At 24.6% G+C, this 24,259-nt stretch overlaps 2 protein-coding genes across 7 annotated transcripts in view; one reads left to right on the top strand and one right to left on the bottom strand.

Annotated features, from left to right (window-relative positions):
• The window catches only part of LOC122848551 (fasciclin-1), a 149,507-nt gene that overhangs the window by 108,978 nt on the left and 16,270 nt on the right, over window positions 1-24,259 (top strand). For all 6 annotated transcript variants that reach the window (XM_044146702.1, XM_044146701.1, XM_044146699.1 and 3 more), the window contains exons 3-7: window positions 12,488-12,678; window positions 18,198-18,328; window positions 19,060-19,156; window positions 20,821-20,992; window positions 21,057-21,217. In XM_044146702.1, coding sequence (XP_044002637.1) covers window positions 12,488-12,678; window positions 18,198-18,328; window positions 19,060-19,156; window positions 20,821-20,992; window positions 21,057-21,217 — 752 coding nt within the window. The remainder of the gene's footprint in view (window positions 1-12,487; window positions 12,679-18,197; window positions 18,329-19,059; window positions 19,157-20,820; window positions 20,993-21,056; window positions 21,218-24,259) is intronic.
• Window positions 3,927-8,516, bottom strand: LOC122848552 (origin recognition complex subunit 3). Its single transcript, XM_044146703.1, has 11 exons — window positions 8,354-8,516; window positions 7,775-7,903; window positions 7,253-7,689; window positions 7,065-7,173; window positions 6,464-6,628; window positions 6,077-6,382; window positions 5,601-5,885; window positions 5,300-5,533; window positions 4,997-5,116; window positions 4,441-4,508; window positions 3,927-4,318 (listed from the first exon to the last, which is right to left on the bottom strand). Exons 1-11 carry the CDS (start codon window positions 8,375-8,377, stop codon window positions 4,225-4,227), a joined length of 1,971 nt encoding a protein of 656 aa, XP_044002638.1. The 5' UTR covers window positions 8,378-8,516; the 3' UTR covers window positions 3,927-4,224.

The raw sequence follows: 24,259 nt of genomic DNA, 5'->3' as shown, positions 1-24,259 counted from the left end.
AATAGAATAAAATTTTACCATTTTATTTATTATTAAAACTATTATTAGAGCTGTTAATCTCACTTATAAAACTCGTCACAGTGTTATTGAAAAAAATTTCCATTTTCATTTATATACAACAGTATCTATTGAAAAATTATAATTATGATTTAAACACAATGACGCAAATGATTTTAGAAAAACACCTAAGTAAACTGAGAAACTTCTATTAAATGTCAAACTGAATAATGAATTTTTTTTATTGATATTAAATAAATAATAAATTTAATTTAAAAAACAAAAAATATATTTAGACGAATGTTTTTATAAAATAAAATATAATTTATTTATTTAAAAAAAATATAGTTAATGTATTTGAATTATTTTTTCATTAATTAAATATCTAAATAATTTATAAATTTAAAAATAATACAAAGAATAATTGTTTTTATTATATTTGTATGATATCGTTAAGTTGAATCATCATCCTTCCATCTTTCAAGGCACTTGATTCCTCCACTTTCAGCCATCATCTGCACTCACTACTTTTTCCACTGACAAAGCAATTTTGTATCTCGCGTATAAAAGTTTAACAATTAGTCTGAAAACTTTCATAATTTCATAGCTTAAGTATCGTTATTTGGAAAAAAAAAAAAAATTAAAACGAAAAAAAAAAAACATTTTGAGGGAAAAATTAAGTTTATCATTTTGGATCTCTTATAAATTTCTAAATAAGCAAAAAAAAAAAATATCATTTACCATATACAGTTTAATCTCATAATAGAAAATAAAAAAAAATCAATTTACTAAGATTCATTTAAAGATAAATTTTAAAGCTTTCAATTATTCTTACTGTCAAGTGGGGCTTTAAATGTCGCAATCTTTTTATATTATGATAAGAAAACGTTTTAGAGTCAACGGTTCATGTCAAGGACAATAATGGGTGCGGTCAAAAGTCCTTATCTTTCACCTCCATTCATCAAAATTTTGCAATGACCAGACACTCAGATTCTTTTTTGACCGACTCAAGATCCTCTTATCCTTATACCATACTATCTCACAAAATTAAATTTACTTTTGTTACTTCACTTGACTCTTATATTCATTTTTTTTTTCTTCAAGTATTCATACATACTTAAAAATATTTTATCATATTTAATAAAAAACATAGCAAAAATAAAAATGCAATTTCAAAATTTAAAATTTTTTGAATATTGAATTTTAAAATATTTACCAAGAATTTTTTATACAAAAATAAAATCATATTTTTTCAATTTCAATTCATCTGTTTATAACGGTCAGTAAATTTTCTGTCTACATCTCATGACAATGCGAAATTCAAGTGCCAAATGGTGTCAGACTGTCCGTTATTGGACTGAGATTGATTTTCGGGTTGTGAAAATTTCAAGTGATGAAAAAAAAATAAATAAAAGAGATGTACTTCTTGTCTCAGCTGACGAAATTGAAATAAAATGAATTATATAAATAGAAATAGAAAAAACGACATGGTAAAACCGAAGGAAATGAAATAAGGCGACAAGGCAAGAAAGGATCCTCAGTATATACCCCGTGGGAAATGTCACCATTGCAGATTCTCTCTTTCTCATCTGATTCTCTTGGATCTCGTCTAACAATCAGGTTGAAACTCCACCTGGGAAAAGAAGATCCCTGAGAGGCTTCATGTTATACCAAAATATCCCCAGAGATATTCATGACGATGCCAATTATCAAATCACTTTGCAAAATAATTTTGAATAAAATTCAATTTAATTTATCTATTCTCGAAACACATGATTAAAATAATCCAACATATATATTCATAAAATACACTTGTAGTAGCATACAAATTTATGCAAGTTTCATTGTTAAATAACAAAGTTTTAAATCAGTTGAATAATGATAAACTTGATGGAAATATATATTTATGAATAAATCTTGAAGAAAAATTTTAACAAGTGTATTAACAGGTCAATCTACTTGGAATCTCACTTCAACTTTTAAATCTTTTCAACGTATAGTATAAGAGTGGATAATAGTTTTACACATTGTACGATTTATCCTGGAAACAGTGATATAGTCTTCAAGGTAGTTTAGCTGATGATACGGGATTTAACCCGTTTAGTCTTTGAACCTTTTTGCTGGAAAATTCTTGTCTATCTCTAGACGTCATCCAGCTGGACCCTTCTAATCTAACTTTGCTAGAGAATTTATTCATGATAGCTAATCTTTCGATATAGTTTGACAACAAAATTTTAATATATTCACTAACTTGACTGAAAAAAATTTTTTTTAAATAAATTTATTTTATCATTACTTGTTATGATCATCATTTTTTTTTTTTTGTAATTTATAAATAACTCATATTTTTAATTAACTTGATGATAATATTATGACCAAAATAAAATATATTAATGAACTTTTTTATAATTAAAAAATAAACGATTTGTTAATTTTTATTTTCATCAAAATTTTATTAATTTATATTTTGATAAAAACAAAAATAAAAGCGTATTATCAATGAATCATTTGTTATTACTCATTAATATTAAACACAGCACTTAGTATTCACATTAATTATATATACCAAAAACCAACAATTTCATTTTATTCATCAGTCTAGCTCGTAAACATTCTTTCTCGCTCAGGCAATGTTTTAACATCAAAATATTCTCATTCCTCCAAATTCGAGTTACATTTAAATTAGTCAACGAATACATTCAAACGGATGTATATATTCAGTAATTACACGGAAATATAATTGGTAAACTCGTTGTGGATATGATATCACTCAGTTTTAGCTTTAACAAAATGCATGAATGCATTCAAAATTCGACACACGAATTAACATGTATTTATGGAAAATGTCAATGATTTTATGCTGTAATATTTTATAGTAATATATAAAATTATCGTTTAAATTTTAATAATAAAATAACAATAAAATAAAATTTCGTTGAATCACAAAAATAAATATATTCGATATAAAATACGCTTGTAAAATTTTTATCAATTGATTTTTCAAGAGAGAAAAGAGATTCGAGGTTTTGAGGATTTTAGGTTGCATCGCTTTAACGAAATTTATTTAGTTAAATAATTAACCTTCCATTAGCATGTCTAACCAATTACAAAGTCAATTTTTTTTTTTTTTTTTTTTAATCATTAACCTTTTTGAAGTCTATTTTCTATATTGGGTATCCAAATTATTCATTAAAAGGTTATTTATATATTTTTAAATTTCCATATTTTATCTGAAACGAGCATTAAAATTTTTAACTGAAAGAAAAAATATATATTGTTATTGAAAATTCAAAGAAAAAAAAAAGAAGCGCATAGCAATAATAATATGAGAATATTTAAAAAAAAGAGCTTGAATTACTCAGCGAGGCATTGGCGGAAGGCTAAAGTTGGTATTCAGTCTATGCCTTATGGAGATTTTCATCGGCCAGTCATCAATATGCGCCGCAGGCGTTAAATTATTCGTTGGTTCGCGTGGCGTATTTTCCGTTTCTCTTTTCATAGTAATATTTTTCTTTTTATATTTTTATCTATGATTTTTTTAACCCTTCTTCTTTTTTTTTTTTTTTCTTTGACTTTACCATTCTATTGGTGACGCCTGATTTTTTTTCCCCTTTTTATTTCTGTGCATCAGAGAAAGTAAAGTTAAAAAACGAAATAAAAAGTGTGAATAATATATTATGATATATAAAAATAATAATACAAGTCAAAAAGAAATTTAGAAAAATTCTATTAACTAAATTTTAAAAATGTCTAATTAATTTTCTATAATTTTATATATACTAAAATCACAAGTATATTTTAGTAAATTAATATCTCAATTGATTATTATTATTAAAATAGAAGTGAGAATAATATTTCGAGTTAATAAAACTTAAGAAGAACTTCCTCAATTTCTAGAATATCTCATTAAATACCCATAATAATAATAAAATATCAAAATATTCAAGTTTAAACTCGTGTAGACTCTTATCATTAATTTGATACTCGTTTGTTGAAACACAGATTATATACCTGTTCATTTTAATATTCACTTTAGTTGTTGATAATTTGATTAACCTGATACATCTTTTCATTACTTGACATATAAATTCTCGAATATTAAAAACACTTAATACTATTAAATAATTAACTATCATTTTTTGTTTTTTTTTGTTATATGAAAATAAAAAAATTTATTGTTATTCAAATGTATAATGATAATTGAATTGATATAATTTTAAAAACTAATTATGTTAGACGTTTAACGTGATCAGTCTTTCTACGTGAAGACTTGATAAATCCAAGAAATTGGAGCTCTGCAATAGCACGAGTAAAACGAGCTCTAAAAATAGAAAAAAAAAAAAATCAAGTTAAGGAATTATATAGAATATTATTCTTAAAAACTTTCTCAATTTAAAAAAAAAAAAATGTATATATTTCAAGTTTTTTAATAGAAAAGGATACTGAATATTTGGATCAATTTCACGTTGCTCATCAGTTTGATCATTTGGACTGATAACAGTGAGAAATGCCTGAAAAAAAAAAAAAACAATAAAAAATATTAATATAATAAAAAATAATAATAATAAAACACGTAGTTGGTTTGATAAAATTTAACGAGTGCATACATTTAATTTTAAGTATCGTACTTTGCTCAACGAGAACGATTTAGAGATAACTTTCCAAGGGTTTTTCATAGAGATGACTACCGCAATGAAAAATACGATCAAAACAAGTAGCAGAGGGTTGAAATTAGTTTAACATAGTTTGCATGAATGTATCGTAATGATTGCTGCGGTTAAAAGTAGCAAGTGGTCATGCATGAATTATGAATAGCATGATTTAAACCACACTGTGGCATATAAAATTCTTTTTTTAATAAATAAAAATAAAAAAATTACTCTATTATAGTTAAGTAATAAAAAAATATATAATTACGTGTTTCACGATAGTCAAATTAACGTATAAAAGTTGTAAATAAAATAATAGTGTAAAAAATAAATGTAGTATCATGTTTTACCTGTAGCCAGTCGTACATATTGATCAGTTTCCTCGACTCCAAGTGTATCTTGTAAATAATACTAAGGTCAGGTAGAGTTGGTTGAATCACCTCGTCGTTCTCCAATTTGCAACAGCCACACTATTCGAAACCCAATGCAATATACATTTTAAACAACTTGAATTTTTAGGTATGAGAAAATTTGCAATTCAATGACTTGGTTTGAAAGTAGAATATCACTCAATTCCATTCGTATAGATTATAAATATATATATTTTTTTTTGCAATGGAAAAATAAAAAATAAATTTTAGTTTTTCACTTACGTTGATATATGTTTGTGGATTATTGAGACCAGTATGTATAGCTGCTCTCACTGAACCTCGAAGATGATGCTTTGCTATATATGCATCACTGAAACAAAATATTTCACTTGCTGGTAAACGATTTGGATTTACAAGATGAACAGCAAATATACTATTGTTGAGATAATCAAAAAGATCTATTTGAGCTTGCTTGAAAGGTGAGCGTGCTTGTTGCTGTGACATTTTTAATAATTTCTGTAACAAAAAAAATACATATTATATTCATGATGATTTTTTATTCAAGTATAAATAATCAACTGACCTCTTTCAATTGTTGTCTACTTAGCTTATCATCAACACTAACAGTTTCTGCCACTGTGTTAGATACTTCAAGACTTGCATTTTTAATAATATTATAATGCTTTTTTAAATTAACTTCAAAATCTTTTAAATTTGATTTATTATCTGTTTCAAGTATTTTTATAATTTTATCAAGTTTTGTTAAGAGTTCTTCTTTCGATGAATAATTTAACAATTGTATACAATCTTTGTACTCTTTCATATCAACAATATCGCAGGTAACAGCTTTGGCATATACTTCACGAAGCTAGAGTAAATTAAACAACATTTTATTAATTAATAAAAAAAATATGAAAAAAAATGAATATAAAAATACAAAAGCTCTTAACGAACTGAATGCTAATGAGTATAAATATTCTTGTACAGCTTTCAGAGTTCTTTTCAGATTTTTGTTTTAACAAGTAAAATTTTCTTGTGCAAATCAACTTAGTTAAGTACCTGCTTTCCCAGTGGTGAACCAGGCAGAGAAAAAGTCAACGAATGAAGACACTTTAATACAGTAAAAAAACCATCCATTGCATGTTGAAATTTTTTTAAAAGTTTTACAATTATTTTTTTAAATTCAGCCAAATTAATATCATCAATATTTTCATTTAAATTATCAAAATATTTCATAATTGTTGGTAATTTTTTTAAATCATTAATATCATTTAAACTCAATTGATCAAATCGTTTATCAATATCTTTATAATCACAACAAAGTGTTGAAAAATTATTTCCATAAAAATGTTGAATCATACAGAGCTATAGAAAAAACAAAATACATTTACGTTAAATTGATGTTATAAAATAGGTTGATATTATTTTGAAAATATAATTATTTACCTTGTAACCCTGTAGAAATGCATAAACAGAAAAATCATAAAATAAAAATATATCTGTTAGCAATTGAAATGCACGTCCTGTCAACATGAATGGAGTTTTACCTGACAAAACAGTACCTTCAAGTATGTCTGACAAACTTGTTATTTGTGTTGGTGTATGAAATACCTGTCAAGTTAAAAAAATATGCATGTTATATAAAAAAAAGAGAAAAAAAATTTACAACAAAAATAATAAAACATGATATTGCATAGAAAAAGCGTGTGTATGAGTTTTTTCTAAATTTAAATAAACCAATTAAGAAGGTAATCTGCCACACAGTCCAAGCCAATGCTTTTACTTTTAAACTACCCTCACGTAAAATTAGCAATTCATATTGTTTCTCGCATTTCGTTTTCCATCCACTGCGCTAGAACGTTTTGTTTGCCATTCCAGTGACAATAGAAGTAAATGGAAACGTGTACGTAAATTTACAATTTGTTTTATTTTTATTTTTCATAGACCATGTGTAGATATTTTTATGTAAATTTTTTAAATGAATTGTTTTTTTTTTTTCTTCCTTTTAATTTAATGAATTTATTTTTTTTTTTATTTTTCAACTTACTTGAACTCGTAATTTAGATGTGACATCATAAGACAGAGATCTGTGAACAACATGAAGAGTTGTTGCGACTCCAAATAGAAGAATGAATTTTACGCTTCTTGAATAAGAACTAGTTGAGAAAAAAAATTATAATAATGATTAATTAAATTAACATTTATTAAAATAATTTTTTTTAATTGTTTATTTACCTGAGTATTAAAATAAAATCACGTAAAACAGATGAATTAAAACTTTCAAAATCAGGAATAATTATAACAAGTGGAGTATTTTTTTCACAATATTCTTTGTACCAAGCTTCAAGTACTCGAAAATTACATTGATTTTTTTTAAATTCAATTTCACAATTATCATTTGGGCTATTAAGTAATTGATATATTGTTTCTTCAATTAAACTTTTCATATTTGTTGAGTCTCTTGACTGTACAAGAGCAATGTGATTAGTAATACTGGTAAATTTATCAGTTAATTTACTGAATAATACTTCATGATCAGGAAGATTAATACCAGTCAACAAAATAGCTGTTTGTATTTCTTTCAAATAATTATCTGATACATCCTCTTTAATATTTTTAACGTAACCATGTAAATCACACAATATTTGTTTAAACATGTCATTATTAATTTCCTTGAATAAAATAACAACAATAATAATATTAAAATAATCTATATACAGTTATAAATAATATAAAAAATATGAAAAATAAATTTACCTCAGCTGCATTTTTAATAGTGAGCCAGGCTTGTTTAGAAGCATGATACCAGGGTTCATCAGGGGATGCATCAACATTTTTCTTTTTTCCACGTCCAATTTTATATTTTCCGGGACAAGATATACAACCCTGCGATAATATTTAAAAAACAAAAAAATAAAAATAATATTTTTTTTTAAAGTATACTTATTTTTACTAAATTATCCAACAAAATAAAAAGCAAGTACACATAATAATATTATATATTTAACAAAAAAATAACAAAAAAAAAATAATATACTGAATATTTAATAAAAAAATTAATTAATTTTTCATAAAATAAAAAAAAATAATAAACTTGACGTAAATTTAAAAATGTAAACAAAAGGTAAAATTTATTATTCAAATGAATAAATTTTAGTAAAAAAGAAAATTAATTTTTGAATAAATTAAAATTAATAAAAATAAATTTTAACAACAACAAAAAATAAAAACAATAATAAATATTAAATTTTTTTGATAAATAAATAAATAAATAACAAATGAATTTAGGTTATGTTTAAAAATGCAACAAGTTGTCAAATTAGTTTGTTTACTTACTTTTGACACAAAGACGTTATCCATTATTTAGTACGTATGTGAAATAATTAAGACAACTAATTATTTTTCTATAAATTTAAATAAATCAAAATTAGAATTAAATTCTATTAAATTACTTGTGGAAACAAAATATACTTGCTGTTTGCGTTCACTTTTTAACCGAAACAAACTCATACATGTAAACTTTTTACTCACACATGTTTACAAGTATCCCATTTATATATAAAAAAAAAAAAATAATAATTTTGTGTGTTTGTGACAAACAGCTGTTTGTGGACACTGCTGCCACCATGCTCCAGTGTGTATATTTCGTAAACTTTGTCTTATTCAAAACTAACTTTGCAGCTGCTCACGACATGTTCTCAAATATAATACTCGTACTCGTAATAATTTTAACATCTGCCATTGCCATTATAACTGCAAAAAAAAAAAAAAAAATAGACAAATTAATATTTTCAATATTTATTAAATTATAATTTATTCAATAATGCTTTTATTTTTTATTTACATTTATTTTTTATTTCAATATTAAAAAACGAGCTGAATTTGTAATTTAAATATACGAATTTTATTTTTTTTATCATTATTTAAATTTTAAGAATTTTTTAAAAATTATAATAAAAAATAGTAATGGTAGTGGATATTGACCATAATGTTTATTCAAATATTCTAAATCATTCTCGTTTTTTATTCATTTGTCTTGTCTCACGGAATTTTTGTTTAATCATTTGAATTCCAAATTCTTTGAATCAACGAGAAAACAATTGGTTGGATAAAATAATTATACTTTATATATACAGATAGAACCGTGGGAATGAGAATGTTTTTAAGTGGCAAGATGCTGAAACTGTAAAAGAGAATTATATAATGGATAATAAAACCAGATGCTGTTGTTCGTCAGTTGAATCTTTGATGAATAGATTTGTATTCTGTATTATAAATTAAATTTGAAATTCAATCTGCAAACTTATCCGATAATTGATTTATAAATATTTTTTTATTTTTCAATAAAATTTATACAAACAATATTAATTAAATTAATTATTATTTTTTTATAATTTCAAAATAAAATAGTTTTAAAAAAATTTGAATATTATTTTATACTAGTAATATTTATTATTGTTTTTAATTTTTATTTTTATGTATAATATTTGTGACATTTGAATTTTCCAAACTGTTGTATATTGATTGTATAAAAAATATATTTATTGTTTTTTTATTTTTATTTTTCAAATCTGATGATGTATAGTTAGTATATGCAAATAAAAAATATATCAAAGCTTTGATATTGGAGAATGAAATACGAGAAACATGCGGGTGCTTTAACTTTCAGTTGAATTGAAAAAGTATTCTTCAAATATTCTAAAAGAGAAATGAGATTCAGTTATAATAAAACGAGAAACTTGAGAATAATCGGATACATTTTTTTTGTGGCTTTTTTTATACTGTAAAAATTTTCTCGATCTCCATCTCATTTCTGACCATTAAAAAAATATTTATTTAAAACAAGTATCCTTATTTTTTTTATTGAAAACTAAATGAAAAAACAACTAGTAAAAAGAATTTATGAAAATAAAAATTTTCCATGTAAGAAGATTAAAATAATGCAAATCGATATCGTAAAATTTTAAATTAAATTTTTTTGTAAAATTTAAAGCTTTAAATTGCAGAGAAAGAAAGAGAAAGAATTACGTTATAGTTTAAAATAAAAAAAAAAGAGGTGAAGGTATTGAAAACAGCAGGAATTGACAAGAACATTTTCCTCAGTATTTATGAGGCCTGCATCGATAATCGCCTGGTCGACTGGCCAAAAGATTAATTCATCCATTATTCCATGATGTATTGTTAAATTTAAAAAAAAAAAAAAATTTAAAGACAAGTAACATGGCATATTGAAAGGCATATTTCTTTTTTTTTTTTTTATATTTATTACATTTTACTTTGTATATATTTTCCACTGGAAAAGCTATATTATACACTGAGAAAAAAAAATAACAATTTTTACTATGCTAGCAGGGTAATCGTCGGGTAAAACTCGATTTTGGGGTTTTTTCATGTTCTGATATATAAAAATTATTGTTTAGATTATATAAATTACTTTGCAGCACAGTAAAAATTGGGATATGCCAGGGTAGTATTTATTGGTATAACAAATATTGATAAGCTTAATACAATTATTACAGTTTAAGAATCAAAATAAAATACTGAGCTTTGGATAATTTTTATTGTGCTGAACACTCGTTGTTACTCTGCAGCATGGTAAAATTCAAACCCTCGGTAATCTTCGGCGCTGTTCGATAATTATCGTGTCAGGAAGCTTTTGTTATTTTTGAGTTATTGTGGAGACGCACATTTAGGTATTTGTACGTCCAACGGTCTAACGGCCTCCGTAATTATATATATAATATTGATAATTAATTCAAGTGAATAAAAAGTGCAGTTATCTAAGAAAAAATCTACGACTTAATTTGAGTACTTTTACTCATAATTATTTATAGATATCACTAGTGAAAGGAAGTGTGAACATAATTTGTGTGCAGTTTTCATTTGTTTATCGTGATGATAGCAGTGAGGATGGTCTCAATTTTATATTATAAACAATATTTTAATGGAAAACATCCACACAATATTATTTTTATAACAAAAATTATTAGCTGTATTTTTAAATGAACACACCGAGCATTATGAAGTTAATAAAAAAATTTGTCGTGAAAAATTTAGATTTGAATAAAATATATAATTATAAGTTAACATATATAACACAAACACCAAATACAGAATTTATTGTTAAAAATTGGATATAAAAAAAAATACATTAAATAAAAATTTTATTTTGAGTATCGTTATTTAATTTCCCTTTCATTTATTTTTTAAGCAATATTTAAAAAAAGATAATATATTTGGAATTTTTATTAATTCAAATAATAAAAATTGTTGGTAATACATCAAACTTTTACTATCGACACTATATTTTTTTTTTTAGTGTATGTATAGTTAAAATTACTGTGCTTGGCATGGTAATTTTTGTCCAGCCGAAATACAAAATTAAATGGCACGAAGGGTAAAAATTATTGTTCCCATTGTAATATATGTTAAACTTACAAAATACCCGGCCTTTACTACGCAGCACAGTAATTTTTATTTGATTTTAGTTGTAAAAATTGTTATTTTTTTTTCTCAGTGTATATAAATTATATTGACAAAAAAAAAAAATATAAAATTACAGAAAAATAAAAAGACTAGCAATGAAAAAAAATTACCCTTTTATTAGTGTATAGATGTCACAATAAGAAGAAAAATAAAATAAAAAAAAAACAATATAATTGCAATTGGAAATGTCATGTTAAAAGTGGCGTGAAATAATGTACATTGAGTGAGACAATTGTAGCAAATTATCTTGCTTGTGAAGATGAAGAAAAATATAAAAAATAAAATAAATAATAAAAAAAAAGTTTAAGAATCGCAAAAGAGCAATGAAAACTCTGGTTTTCCGATGCGATCATCCGTGTTCTACTCGTATAGAAAGTCGTTGTTGCTGATTACATGGACGATTGTAAACGAGGTAAAGTCTTGAGTGCCATCGCACCATTTTGACATCAAGAAAATGAAGGTGTATGTGAGCAACATGGCAATCTCATTCTTAAGATCAAGCCAAGAAGTTAAAGGGGATGATACAATTTTATTATTATTTTTTTTTTCTTCGTTTCCGGCGCGATCTTATATACAAGTTTTTTTAAAAAAAAAACTAAAATTGCAGCTTGTGTTGCTGATGTCACTTGTATTTTTTTTATTCTGTTTTTTTGTGGGCGTAATCGAAGTTACTTTTATCTTGTATAAAAAAAACTACTGTATATAGAAAATATAAAAAAAAAAAAAAAATTTCTTTTTGCCAGAGGGCATTTTCACCCCTGATATCGTACCATCACCGCAAACTTTTCTTGAATCTTTTAATAACGTTATTTTTAGTTGACATAATCGATAAAAGTCCAAAAAAAAAAAAGTTGTATTATTCCTTTTTTTTCAATTGATTTATGACTCTTATTTTTAAGGCATACACTTTTCTTATTTAAAAAAAAATTAATTAAAAAAATAACAATAATAATAATTGTGTTTTTTATTTATTTTATGTTACAGCTAATTTACCAAAAACTCTTGATGAAATGGGTGATTCAATTTCATCTGAACTTGATGGAAATCCACCACTTTGGGTAACGAGAAAACGAGCATATCCACATGATGAAATTTATATAAACAACGCCAAAATCTTAGAGGGTAGTAACTTTAAGTCAACGATAAAATTACCATCTGGAGATGTTAAAACACAGGTACGTTAAATTAAAAAAAAATAAATATAAAACACAACTAATTCATTATAATTTATAATATCGAAAAATTTGACTTAAAAAAATTATGAATGATTTAATGTGACTTTAATGACCTTCGCTTTAATGACTTACACGTTTCGATTTGATCCGATCAAAAGCATTACTTTGTCGATAAATTTCAAAACTTATAAAGCTCAATTAATCCCCCTTTAATCACCATAACACTGTTAATTTAAAAAAATTATATACTTAATAATTAAAAAGAAAAAAAAGTAAATCTCAAAGTTTATATGTTATAGAGAAAAAAAATTTTTAATCAAAAATTTTAAACACAAAGTTTGCGATATAGTTTTTTATTTTATTAAAATAATAATAAGTAAAAAAATTAGCATTGCTTTAGTAAATTTAGTTGCATACTTAGTGCTCAACGACAATCATGAAAATCCGATTAGCAAAGTGCAATTATAAATTTTCAACTGTTGAGCAAGAAGACTAAATAGACAAATTTAACTCTGTTACACACGTAGACTTGTTCAGAACTAACATAACTCACTCGCCTTCATTTGTATGTATTTAAACATAAATTTATTAACATTAAATAAATTGAAAAATAAAATTTTGAATTATTCGTATAAATATTTTAACTGATTTTTCAATTAAAATACAACTAATGAATAATGATTAATTTATAAATATACATTTTCAATTTTATTTATGTGAATTAATTATGTATATATAAAGTATATACAAAGTAAATAATGCTTTTGATAAATTTCAATATGAAATTTTGATTAAGAAGTAGTGAATAATCATGAGGTGTTTTGAGTCATCACTTAAATTTATGTTAATATAATTTTTCAAATATTAATTACTTCAGTCATTATTGAAAAACCTGCACTTACTCAATCTGGTTTTTAAAAAATCAAAGAATATTATTTTTTATAAATTACTTTTATACTTTATTTTAAAAAAAATATATATATTTTTTTTCCTTTAATTATGGTAAAGGAAAAAAAAAAAAAAATCTGTAAGCATCAATTAAATTTATTTTAATTATTCATATAAAAAAATGTTGAAAACTTTTCTTAGCATCATTTGAGGCTGTTGAGTAAAAAATAAAAAAAAATGAGATATAGACTTTTGGAAAACCCTCGAGGCGTAAAAATAAAAGAAAGAAATTCTCCCCTTAGTAACAGTTATTTTTTTTTTTTTTTGCATTTTTTATTCTTGACATTTTTATTATTTCATTTTTTTATTTTGTTGAGATTTGTTTGGGGTTTACCGACATCAGACATTGTAACGAGATATTACATAAAAAAAAAGTATTATTCAGAATTAAAAATTCGTCGTTGAGAAAAAACAAAAACCCCAAAACATCGTCAACATTTTTCAACTCGTTTTGTACCCTTACATTTTTTAGCTGTCTATTTTAACTTGAGGATAAAAATTTTATCTTTGTTTTCTTAAAATGAAAAAAAGGGATAATAAAATACTTGTTATTTTTCACTGTGTTGTAATAAAAAAAAAAAACAAAATAAATAAAATTAAATAAAAAAATATTAAATTAATAATGCCATTTTAATTATTATTATCATTTCGACAAAACATAATTAAATCAATTAATAAAAATTAACAAGAAACAAAATATAACAGATAAAAAAAAATTAGGGTCAATAAGAAAATAAAAAAAAATGAAAACACATCAGCATGACCTGTATATCATAAATCCATTGATCCCCAAAAAGCCTTATCTTTGTTGGATGATTTTACTAGAATCTCGGACCACCCTCTAGACCATCTCTTGTATAAATACAGAATATAATACATAACCGTCTTCATGTGTCGTCTTTCATTTTTTTTTTATTCTCTTCTATTCCTATTTTATTTTTTTGCTATCTTTTAACCCTCACTGGTATCCGCACTTTATAAATCGATCCCTATACACTATACCATTTATACACATTCGATAATCGAGTAATCTTTTGTCACCCACTTTACACCTCTTTCTTCTTTTACTATACTACTAAAAGCTATTTTCAAACAAGATTGGAAAACTCAATTTTTTTTTTTATTATTTCGTTTTTAAATCGAAAAATCCCTTTATACTTTTTTTTTTATTTTTTTAATTTTTACAAAAGCACAATCGATTGTACTATTAATCATTTTTATTATTATTATTTTTTTAAATGTAATTTTTTTTTTTCGTAATAATGCTCAGGATATTCATTACGTTTTATTCTACAGTTGGTCAGATTGACTTGTGCGCATTACTTATTCATATAAAAAAATTGACTTATGATACGACTAGTAATTTTCAAGCATTTATGGATAATAAATGTCGAGAGATATAAAAGTATAGCGAGTAATGCAAGATATAATATTAAGCTATATAGAAAATGTTGAGAAAATGAAATTATCGAGCGACAGCCAACGGCAGTTGACTGAGTACATATATATACTAAGACAGGGTAGTGTATAACTTCCCCTTTATATATAAATTCATTCATGTACATATATATTTTACAATTGTATATGTAATTTTCAGTGTAGTATGTATTTTCTACTGTTGAGAGTGTAAATGCCATAGTAAGTGAATAAACGTTCAACAGAACTTCCGGTTTTACTTGCTACATAAACTTTATGCTTGGCTTTAAGCTTAATGATGATGAATCGAACTAAAATGACGAACATTTCAAGTTTTTTCTTAATTAATTTTTTTCTTTTACACTTTTTATTTATGAATTGCAAATTTTCAAATAAATAGAGTAAGGCAAAGGAAAAAAAAACAAAGATTGTTTCACAAAAAAATCAGATGAACACCAAGGGGTAAAATATCTTTGGCGCCAGATCGTCGCGACGCCAACAATCTCGTGAAATAAACTACCCTCTTTTAAAGAATATTGAATAATATTAAATTCAATCATTAGTTAGATCTAAATTTTATTAATTCTCAACAAATAATAATAATATCATCGGTATTATATTTTTCAATTTACTGCATTGATAAATTAATATTTTTCAAATTTTTTTATTGTTATTATTTCAATTTTTTTTTTATTCTTTCATTGAGTTTATGATGGTGGACTGATGACAATGAAAGAGATGAATAAAAAAGGAAAAAAACTAACTGTGCCAAGAATTTAAAAATAACTCTTTGTCTGTTTTTCAGTTGAGAATATGAGAGCTATCGTCTCGCGCACACTAATGCCAATTGTTTTTTTTTTTTTTTCTTTTTGCGTTCATTTACTTTTACCTTTTATCATTATTAATTTTTTTTTTTTTTTTATATCCATATATCTCTTTTATTTTCACTTTATAATAATCTCTATATATTTTCTGTCTTTTTTCTTTCTGCGTCTTGGCAGGTGAATAGAAAAGCTTGTACCGATTTCAAAGATTAATGTTCTCAAGCTTGGCTTATGGGAATATTGGCGTACCATTGGTTTTTCAATATGAAAAAAATTGGTCATTTGAACCCTTCAATTTTTGAATGAAAAAATACCATGGATTACTTGAATAGGTATATTCTTATTCAGAAATAAATTCAGCGTGAATTTTCTTTTTTTTTCTCTTGTTTTTTTATTTAAAAAAAAAAAAAAAGTTCTTATTTCAATTTGTCGATGAAATATTGGACAAATTGAATTTAACGGAATATTAGCTTTACCAGGGATATTTTATTAAATTTATTTTTTTATTTCTATTTATTGGAGGATTTTTTTATGACTAGTTGAATGACTCAAGTGAATAAAAACCGTTGAGGCTTGACTTTGGGGATTTACTTTACTTGTTCTATATTATATGTACATGTATAAATAGTCTGGTTTCACTTTACAAGACTACACCAAAGATATTAACTTTAAATTAAAAGATAAGACAAATATATATACGTAATATTATTTGAGGTTGAGAAAGACAAGGCCAATGGTTATTTTCTATTTTTTATATATAAATTTTTTTTCTTTTTAAAAGCTGGTTGCTCTTGGGGTAATAACCATCGAGGTCAGGATCGTTATACCCCCAGGCAGTCTCTAATTGAAAAAATACCAAAACGTTATTTCCCTACTGCGATATATATTTTTCTTTCTATTTTTTTTTTTTTTTCTTGATATTTATCTTATTTTTATTTAATGTATTTATTTATTTATTTTACTTTATTTTATCCAATTCTTATAGCTGTACTCTGTCGACGACAGCCGTTTAGGATTTTACAGGACGGAAAATTTAACCGTTTCGTGCCTTGAAAACAAATACCTACCATATTTTTTTTTTTTTTTGTTAAATTTTTTACTCAATTTTTTTTTATCTGGGTATTATTGTTGCTATTACTCTTTTTAATTTACAAACCTTTGTGTTTAAATATCCAATACACCACAAAAAAAAACGAAACAAAATTAATGAAAACTGTTATTTTGGCAATAAAAAAATTAAAAAATATCAAATTTACGTACAAAAAAGTTTGTATTGTTTAACCAATGAAAATGCTTGAATCAAAGCTACCAGAATTCATCAGTTGTTTTCAAACTTATCAAAAGAAAAATAAAAAAAAAATCATGCAGAAAGTTTTGAGTGCATGATACTTGATATTGTAAACTTTAGTTTTGATCGTGCGCAATATATATATTGATAAAAGTTTCATTAAAATTTTTGATGCATCAATTTATACTTGAGAAAATAATATGTGATAAATAAAGTTGAGTGAATTTAACAGTATTTTCATGTGGCACATATGATTTCGTTTAAATCACAAGGGATGAAAATAAATAGGGTGAATTATCTTTATCCCTTTTTTTTATCCTCTCAAAAATCTTGAATATACACAGATTTAAAAAATAATAAAATAGCTACAAATTTTAAAAAATATATTCCCATGAATTTTCTTATTTACCTTCATTTTTTTTCATTTATTCATACTAATTTTCATTTGTGCAATTTTTTAACATCTAAATTTTTACAAATGTCAAAAGATTACAAGGGTTGACGCGACAACAAAGATTTTATGTTCTTTGTTGATGACAAAGAAAGGGATGATGAAAAAATAATAAAAAAATAACGTGATTTTTACTTTGAAAAAATAAATAAATAAAATTAAAAAAAGTAGTATGAGTCGTTGCTTGGTCAGCCACGTTTGTTGAAGTTCGTTGGCCTTAGTCATTTTTTTTCTCGTCGTTTTATATTTTATAAAAGTTTTTTTTTCATTTTATTCTCTATTTTACCTTCTTTTCAACCCTATACGGTGTGAATAAATGGGACACGCCTGTTCCCTTGAAACAAGTTGTGTGCATGTGCTTCATTGCTCATCTTTCTGTATATATAAGTGCGTATATACATGCAGTTATTGTACTTTTACTAAGCAAAAATACGCCAAGAATATTAAAATAAATGATATGTAAACTATACAGTCTTTTTTTTAACGATGTCAATTTTAATCAATCTTATTTATACTTGACAATGATAGAATATTAAATCAAGAATATACTTTGTGCTTATTTTACTGAATTATTTTTTTTTTTTATTTTCAGGTACTCCATAAAATCTCAGACGTTCTTGAACCTATTCAATCTATCTCACGCGAGTCACCAATTTACAATCCAAATGCATTTCAATTTTTAAATCAAAGTGACAGTCTTAAACTTGGAAAGCATAGAATTCGGTAAGTAATTTATGTCTATAATATTATTTTAAAAAATTTTCTAAATATAAAAATTAATTTTTAACAATAATAAATAAAAAATATTTTTTTATTATTTGTTTGTCTCATCAAAATGTAATGAAATTTATCAACTTGTAAAAAAAAATTAACATACTTTAATAAATCATGTATAAAGCTGTACATTTTTGACTTGTTAAAAATATTAAATAAATAAATAAGTGTTAAGAATATCAGATAAAAATGAAAACAATGAAAAATAAATGAATAAAATTTTACTATACCGGGATAAACGATGCTGCTTGTTTTCCGTTTTCATAAATACACAGGGGGTTAAAAAAAAAAATAAATAAAGGGTGGGAAAGTGGAAGTACATAAAAAAAAAAATAAAAAATAAAGAAACCCCAGCTGAGTTCGAAGAAAATTACGAAAAGCTCTCGCGCTTTTAGATGTCTATGCAAAGGCAATTTTGTACCTCGAGAAAAATGCCTGGCTCAACAATATATATACATTTTTATTGTAACTTGAGAATGTCAGTGTGTAGGTTGAAGTGACTGTATACACATTTAGACAATTTACGACAAGAAAAACAATTTTAAAAATAAATAAATAAACATGATAAATACATTTAAAAAAAAAAAAACAGTTATTATAAGCTTTTTCTATTTTTTCATTTATCAAATTATAATAAATTTTTAACTAATTTTTTCTTTGTGTTTATTTTTTTGCTCTAGTACATTCCGTCAGTGTGTTTTGAATAACAACAAAGAAGATATTTTCAAACAAGATGGAGGCTATACTTTCTTTATACCCGATGAAGAAGGATTCAAGGTAAAAAAAAATATTTAATTTGAATATAAATAAATGCATGCATAAAAAAAATGTAAATTTAAAATCAATAAATTTTTAAAATTAAAATTGCGAACAAAATTTTTAGACACAAATCAAAGTATATATTTTATTTTTACTAAAATTTGAGTCTTTGTAACATGGTATATATATGCATCGATGAAGCCTCGTGAATTTTGCCTTGACGCAAATACGTGATGTGAAATATTGAACGATAAAGGCATCAAAGTCACTTGACTCTCGACATTTCGTAAACGTGAATCGTGCCTCCACAACTGCAACACATTTCTCTGCACCTAGGTATTTTTTTTTTTTTTTTTTTTTTACAATCATGCAAACGTAAAAATTCCATACCTTCGAATACATCAACTGCCATTTTATCGACCTTTTATTTTTTATTTTTTTTCACAGTATGCCTCTGCTCACCTATTCATTCGACGATACTTATAATTTATAAAATACAAAATGGCATGCAGAAAAATCTACAAGCCAGTCGAATCATTGATTTCGATTTAACCACGTCAAAATGTCAAAAGTTCTTAATAAAAAAAATTGTTAAAATAATAAAAATAAATTCATTCTTTGTATAATAATAAATTATCAAATAAACTGTCAAATTTGACTGGTAAAAACAATTAATTATTAATTAAAAATTTTTATTAAATTGGGAGGAAACAATTTTAAAAAAATAAATAAAAATTAAATTTTAAAACTTATTGGAAAAAATAAATAGATAAAGAGGCAAGAGTAAATGTAAAATTATTAATTCATGGATAATCGTATAATGAATCGAAAAGCAAATGATTGAATCACTGGAAATACTAAAAATTATTTATTTATTTTCATTGCCATTGAATTAAACCAATGTTTTATATAGACAAAAGGGTTGAAAGCAATTTAATCAATGTTGTTTGGTAAATATCTAAACAGGAAGTTGCATAATACTGGTTGTTTTAATGGACACAAAGGTAATGCAAAGGGGGAAGGGATAAGGAAGAAAACAGGAGAAGCGTAATTAATGCACCTTGCTTAATTCAATATTTGCGTACGAGCCACAGCTATCTAACCACAAAGCATTATATGCTTAAAGTAGATTACCATGTACTATCACAGTTAATTATTTTTTTTTAAATAATCTTAAAACTGATAATAAAATTATTGTCATTGATAATATATGTTTAATGAAATATTTAAAAATATTATTCAATTTTAAATATTTAAATTTATTATAAAACAAAAATGTAAATATAAAAGAAAAAATAGAAAAAAATTTAAATGTAAATTTATAAAGATAAAAGTAATAATAAAAATAAAAGTAAAAATAAAATTTGATTTCTAATAAAATCAGAATAATAAGAGAAAAAAAAAAAGACATTGTAAAATAGGTGTCAAAAAAAGATAAGAAAATTTGAACATAACAATAAGCAGTGAAAAATCAAATCAATATATATATATATGTAAATGCATTCGAGTATCATTGACTATTCCATTGTGGCTGCACATTTGCACTTTGCAAAATTGTTTTATCGATTTTCAAGTGAAATTGAACAGTATTATTAGCATAAATTTTTCAAATATATAAAAATCTGATAAAAAATTCAAAAAAGAAAAGAATATGATGATTTATTTATTTTTTTATTTTTCAGTCACCATTTAGACCAAATAAAGTTGATCGTCAAGTTATTGATGGACATGTTGTTCCAAATCATGTACTTTTTACTGCACCAACACCAAATGACAGGCCCTATGAGACACTTGCAAATACTGATAATTTCAAAGTAACCATTAGTTTTTTGATTGATCCAAACAGCAAACGAAGTAAGTTTTATATTTATTTAAATAAATAAAAAATGTATATTATTAATATAATTAATTTTTTCAGTGTATGTCAAGTCAAATACACTTATTGGTGATGCAGCACATCCAACTGGTGTTGTACTATCTGAAATAGTTAAAGCAAACATACCAGTTAAGAATGGAGTTGTTCATTTGATTCAACGACCCTTGATGGTAGTTGACACGACAGTACAGCAATTTCTCATGGTCAGTATTATCATGTTTATTGTCATTTTATCAACAGGTTCATGTCAAAATTACAAAAAAAAAATTATCAAAAAGTACATCAACTATATGATAACTAACATTAGCTCAATCAAGATTTAAAATTTGACAAATCAAATTAATTCATACATACAAGTGTAATACAAATTAATTAATTTGAAATGTTTTTGTTAATTAAACAAATTAAATAATGTCATTGTTAAAACAAGTTGATATTGGAGAGTATCATTGAACCATTCAAGTTGAAAATTTGTGGTAATAATATATTGCCAACTTTGACATACAAGTCACTCTCTATGTCTAAAGTTAAAGACACTCTCATTGCTTGATAGTTACATATATTGCTAATAGAGTCGACCACTAATTGTGGCCCTTTACTCAATGGTTACATTAACCATCCAAGTGCAATAGAATTTAGCTAAAAGCCACACCTTAAAGTAATTTTTCATGAAAACAATTTCATTTATTTTTTTAGGGTTGCCAATGACAACCACATAATAATATCGTAATATCAAATTGCCTGTAAAAAAAGATAGATAAATTGTAATAATGTTTCTCTACACGATCACGTCAAAACAATGTCATTTCCCTTTTGACAGCCTCACACCCAATTACGTACATCACGTTGTGGCAAATGGATGACACGTAAATTTTACATCCCCTTCTGATTCTCATTGTCCCCCATACCATTTCGCAACTTACTTTGATGAATACTAATTCAAATTAACTTTCAATTATGCAAAGTTAATTTGATTTTTAATTACGCTTTTTACTTTTTTTTTTCTCATGATAAATTATGTTTCTATTTTGTTAATTTTTTTCATCAAAGAAGAATAATATTTGAGACTTTTTTCTTTTATAGCATAGAATAAAAAAAGTGAAAAAAAAATTACTCGAAGATTTTCTTTGATCATAAAACATACTTGTATTCATGAAGAATTGATTTGTCAAATTTTTAAATCATCTATGAAGCTATGAATAATATTCAATTGAGCTTCGTATATATATCAAATAGTTTCTTATTGAAAGAATTTCTTACTTGTTCGATTTATAAAGAAAATTGATATAAATTTTTTATAATAATATTTGTGCATATAGTCAGCAATGATGAACGAATTTGTAGCACGCAAAATGCCTTCTGTCAGCACCTTAATCACCTATATTATGCTGGATCAAAAACTTTAATACACAACGCAATATTGCACATACTTTATTTTTCACTAATCTAATTTTATTCTATCTTTAGCATGTAATTTCATTCGTCTCTTGAAAAAATAAATGTATGTATGTTTGTAAAGAAAAAGAAAAGCTTTTGATCCAGTATAAAAAACCAAAAAAAAATAAAAATAAACGTTTTATTCAAACTCAAGCAATGTTTGAGTAAACAATGAGATTTTCCAAATGATAACTTGCTCAAAGAATGAACCAATTATTTTACTTTGATTATATAAAACTATATTTAAAAAAAAAAAGAATTAAAAATTAACTTCTGGGATAGTTTTTTTTAATTAATCTCAATTTCTTTGAGCCTATTATTAGCATGGTTATCTCAACTAACAGCTTAATTACAGGTGTCTTTCTAATCTGATATAAAATGAAAAAAAAAATCACATAATGCTTGAAGAGAGGATCAAGAATTAAATAACAAAAAAAAAAAAATCATAAAAATAAATACCAAAAGAAAAAATAATAAAGGAAGGAAAAGGTTCTTTCTTAAGGGTCAAATGGAAAAATTTTATAGTAAAGAGAAGATAAACAAATTAAAAAAACAAAGAAGAAAGAAAAAAAAAATGTATATTGATATCTTGCTGGCACAATTGCACCATGGCTTGCATTATTTCTTAATTAATATATCACTGTCACAGATACTAATGTCTGTTTCATGTTCGTAAAGTGATTCTCTATATTATTATCTTTATCCACGTAAAAATCGTTGCTATTAAATAATCACAATCACAATTGTGTTCTATAAACACAATTAAGTGTATATTATTTTATTCACTTATATTTTTACTCTCAATTTTTAAAAAGATAAAAAACAAAAAAAAATTATCTCTCCAGCTGTGTACATTTATACATCTTCGTCAACACTCAACATAATTAATTTTCAAAAGCTAATTTTAACACAATTGAATATTTATTCATTAATTTAATATGCATTTAATTTTCATATTTTTATTTTATTCATTAAAACATTTTCTTCACAGGAAAACAAACACAATTATTCAACAAGAAAAAAATAAAAAATAATAATAATTTCAATACTTCATCAGTCAGGATATTTCATAATTTCATTTCCAGTTTAAATTGAAAATAAAAATTAATTTTTCATGTAATATTTAAAAAGAAAAATAGTATTTTTTTCTGCAAAGTTTAAATCGTGTCTGAAGTACCATGTAGTTGTTATTTTAATATATAATTTTTGTAATGGGTATTTTTTTTGTCTGGCTCATTGTTGGCAGACTTTTGAGTATGTCGGCATACAAGACATTTGAGTTACAAGTTGAGTTGTTTGAAATGAGAATAAAATGTTGTCAAAAAGTGTTTATGTGCCCCAAGGCAATCAAATAATCATTTTACGTGCGGAAGGAAGATAAAACAAAGTAAAAAAAAAAAAAAATCAAAGAGAGCGAGACAGGAAGTAGGGTTTTTTTTTTTCTAGAAACAAACAAAAATGAAATCCTTTAGAAAAATGGGTCGAGAAAAAATAGACAAGGACGAAAGCACCTATGGGGCTCGTTCATGTACAACTGATGTATACCCCAAGGCTTTTAACTATTCTCACTAAACTCTATTGAGTATATACCTCACTTGGACGTACGTAACTAAAGTTTAAACATCTTTACCAATTCCCATTTGACTTACAAGTTATCCATGCTATTTAAAAACTTTTTCACTTTATCTATTGATGTAATTATAAATTTCATATTCACTTATCAATCCATGAATAATAAATTGATAAAATTTTATATTGCTCCGAAATAGAATTACTTAAATTTTTAAAAATTCATTTAATTAAATTTA

This window comes from Aphidius gifuensis, linkage group LG2 (assembly GCF_014905175.1).
Source record: "Aphidius gifuensis isolate YNYX2018 linkage group LG2, ASM1490517v1, whole genome shotgun sequence".
Lineage (NCBI taxonomy): Eukaryota > Metazoa > Arthropoda > Insecta > Hymenoptera > Braconidae > Aphidius > Aphidius gifuensis.
The sequence above is the reverse complement of the archived record's forward strand: the minus strand, read 5'-3'. Positions and strand labels throughout refer to the sequence as shown.

Bases quoted from the DNA above. Each gene is read 5' to 3' on its own strand.
- LOC122848552 (XM_044146703.1), bottom strand. From the start codon at position 8,377: ATGGATAACGTCTTTGTGTCAAAA. The intron at 7,690-7,774 runs GTAAATTTATTT...ATTTTATTCAAG, and splicing joins CTATTAAAAATGCAGCTGAG to GAAATTAATAATGACATGTT. The intron at 6,383-6,463 runs GTAAATAATTAT...TTTTTTCTATAG, and splicing joins CATTTCTACAGGGTTACAAG to CTCTGTATGATTCAACATTT.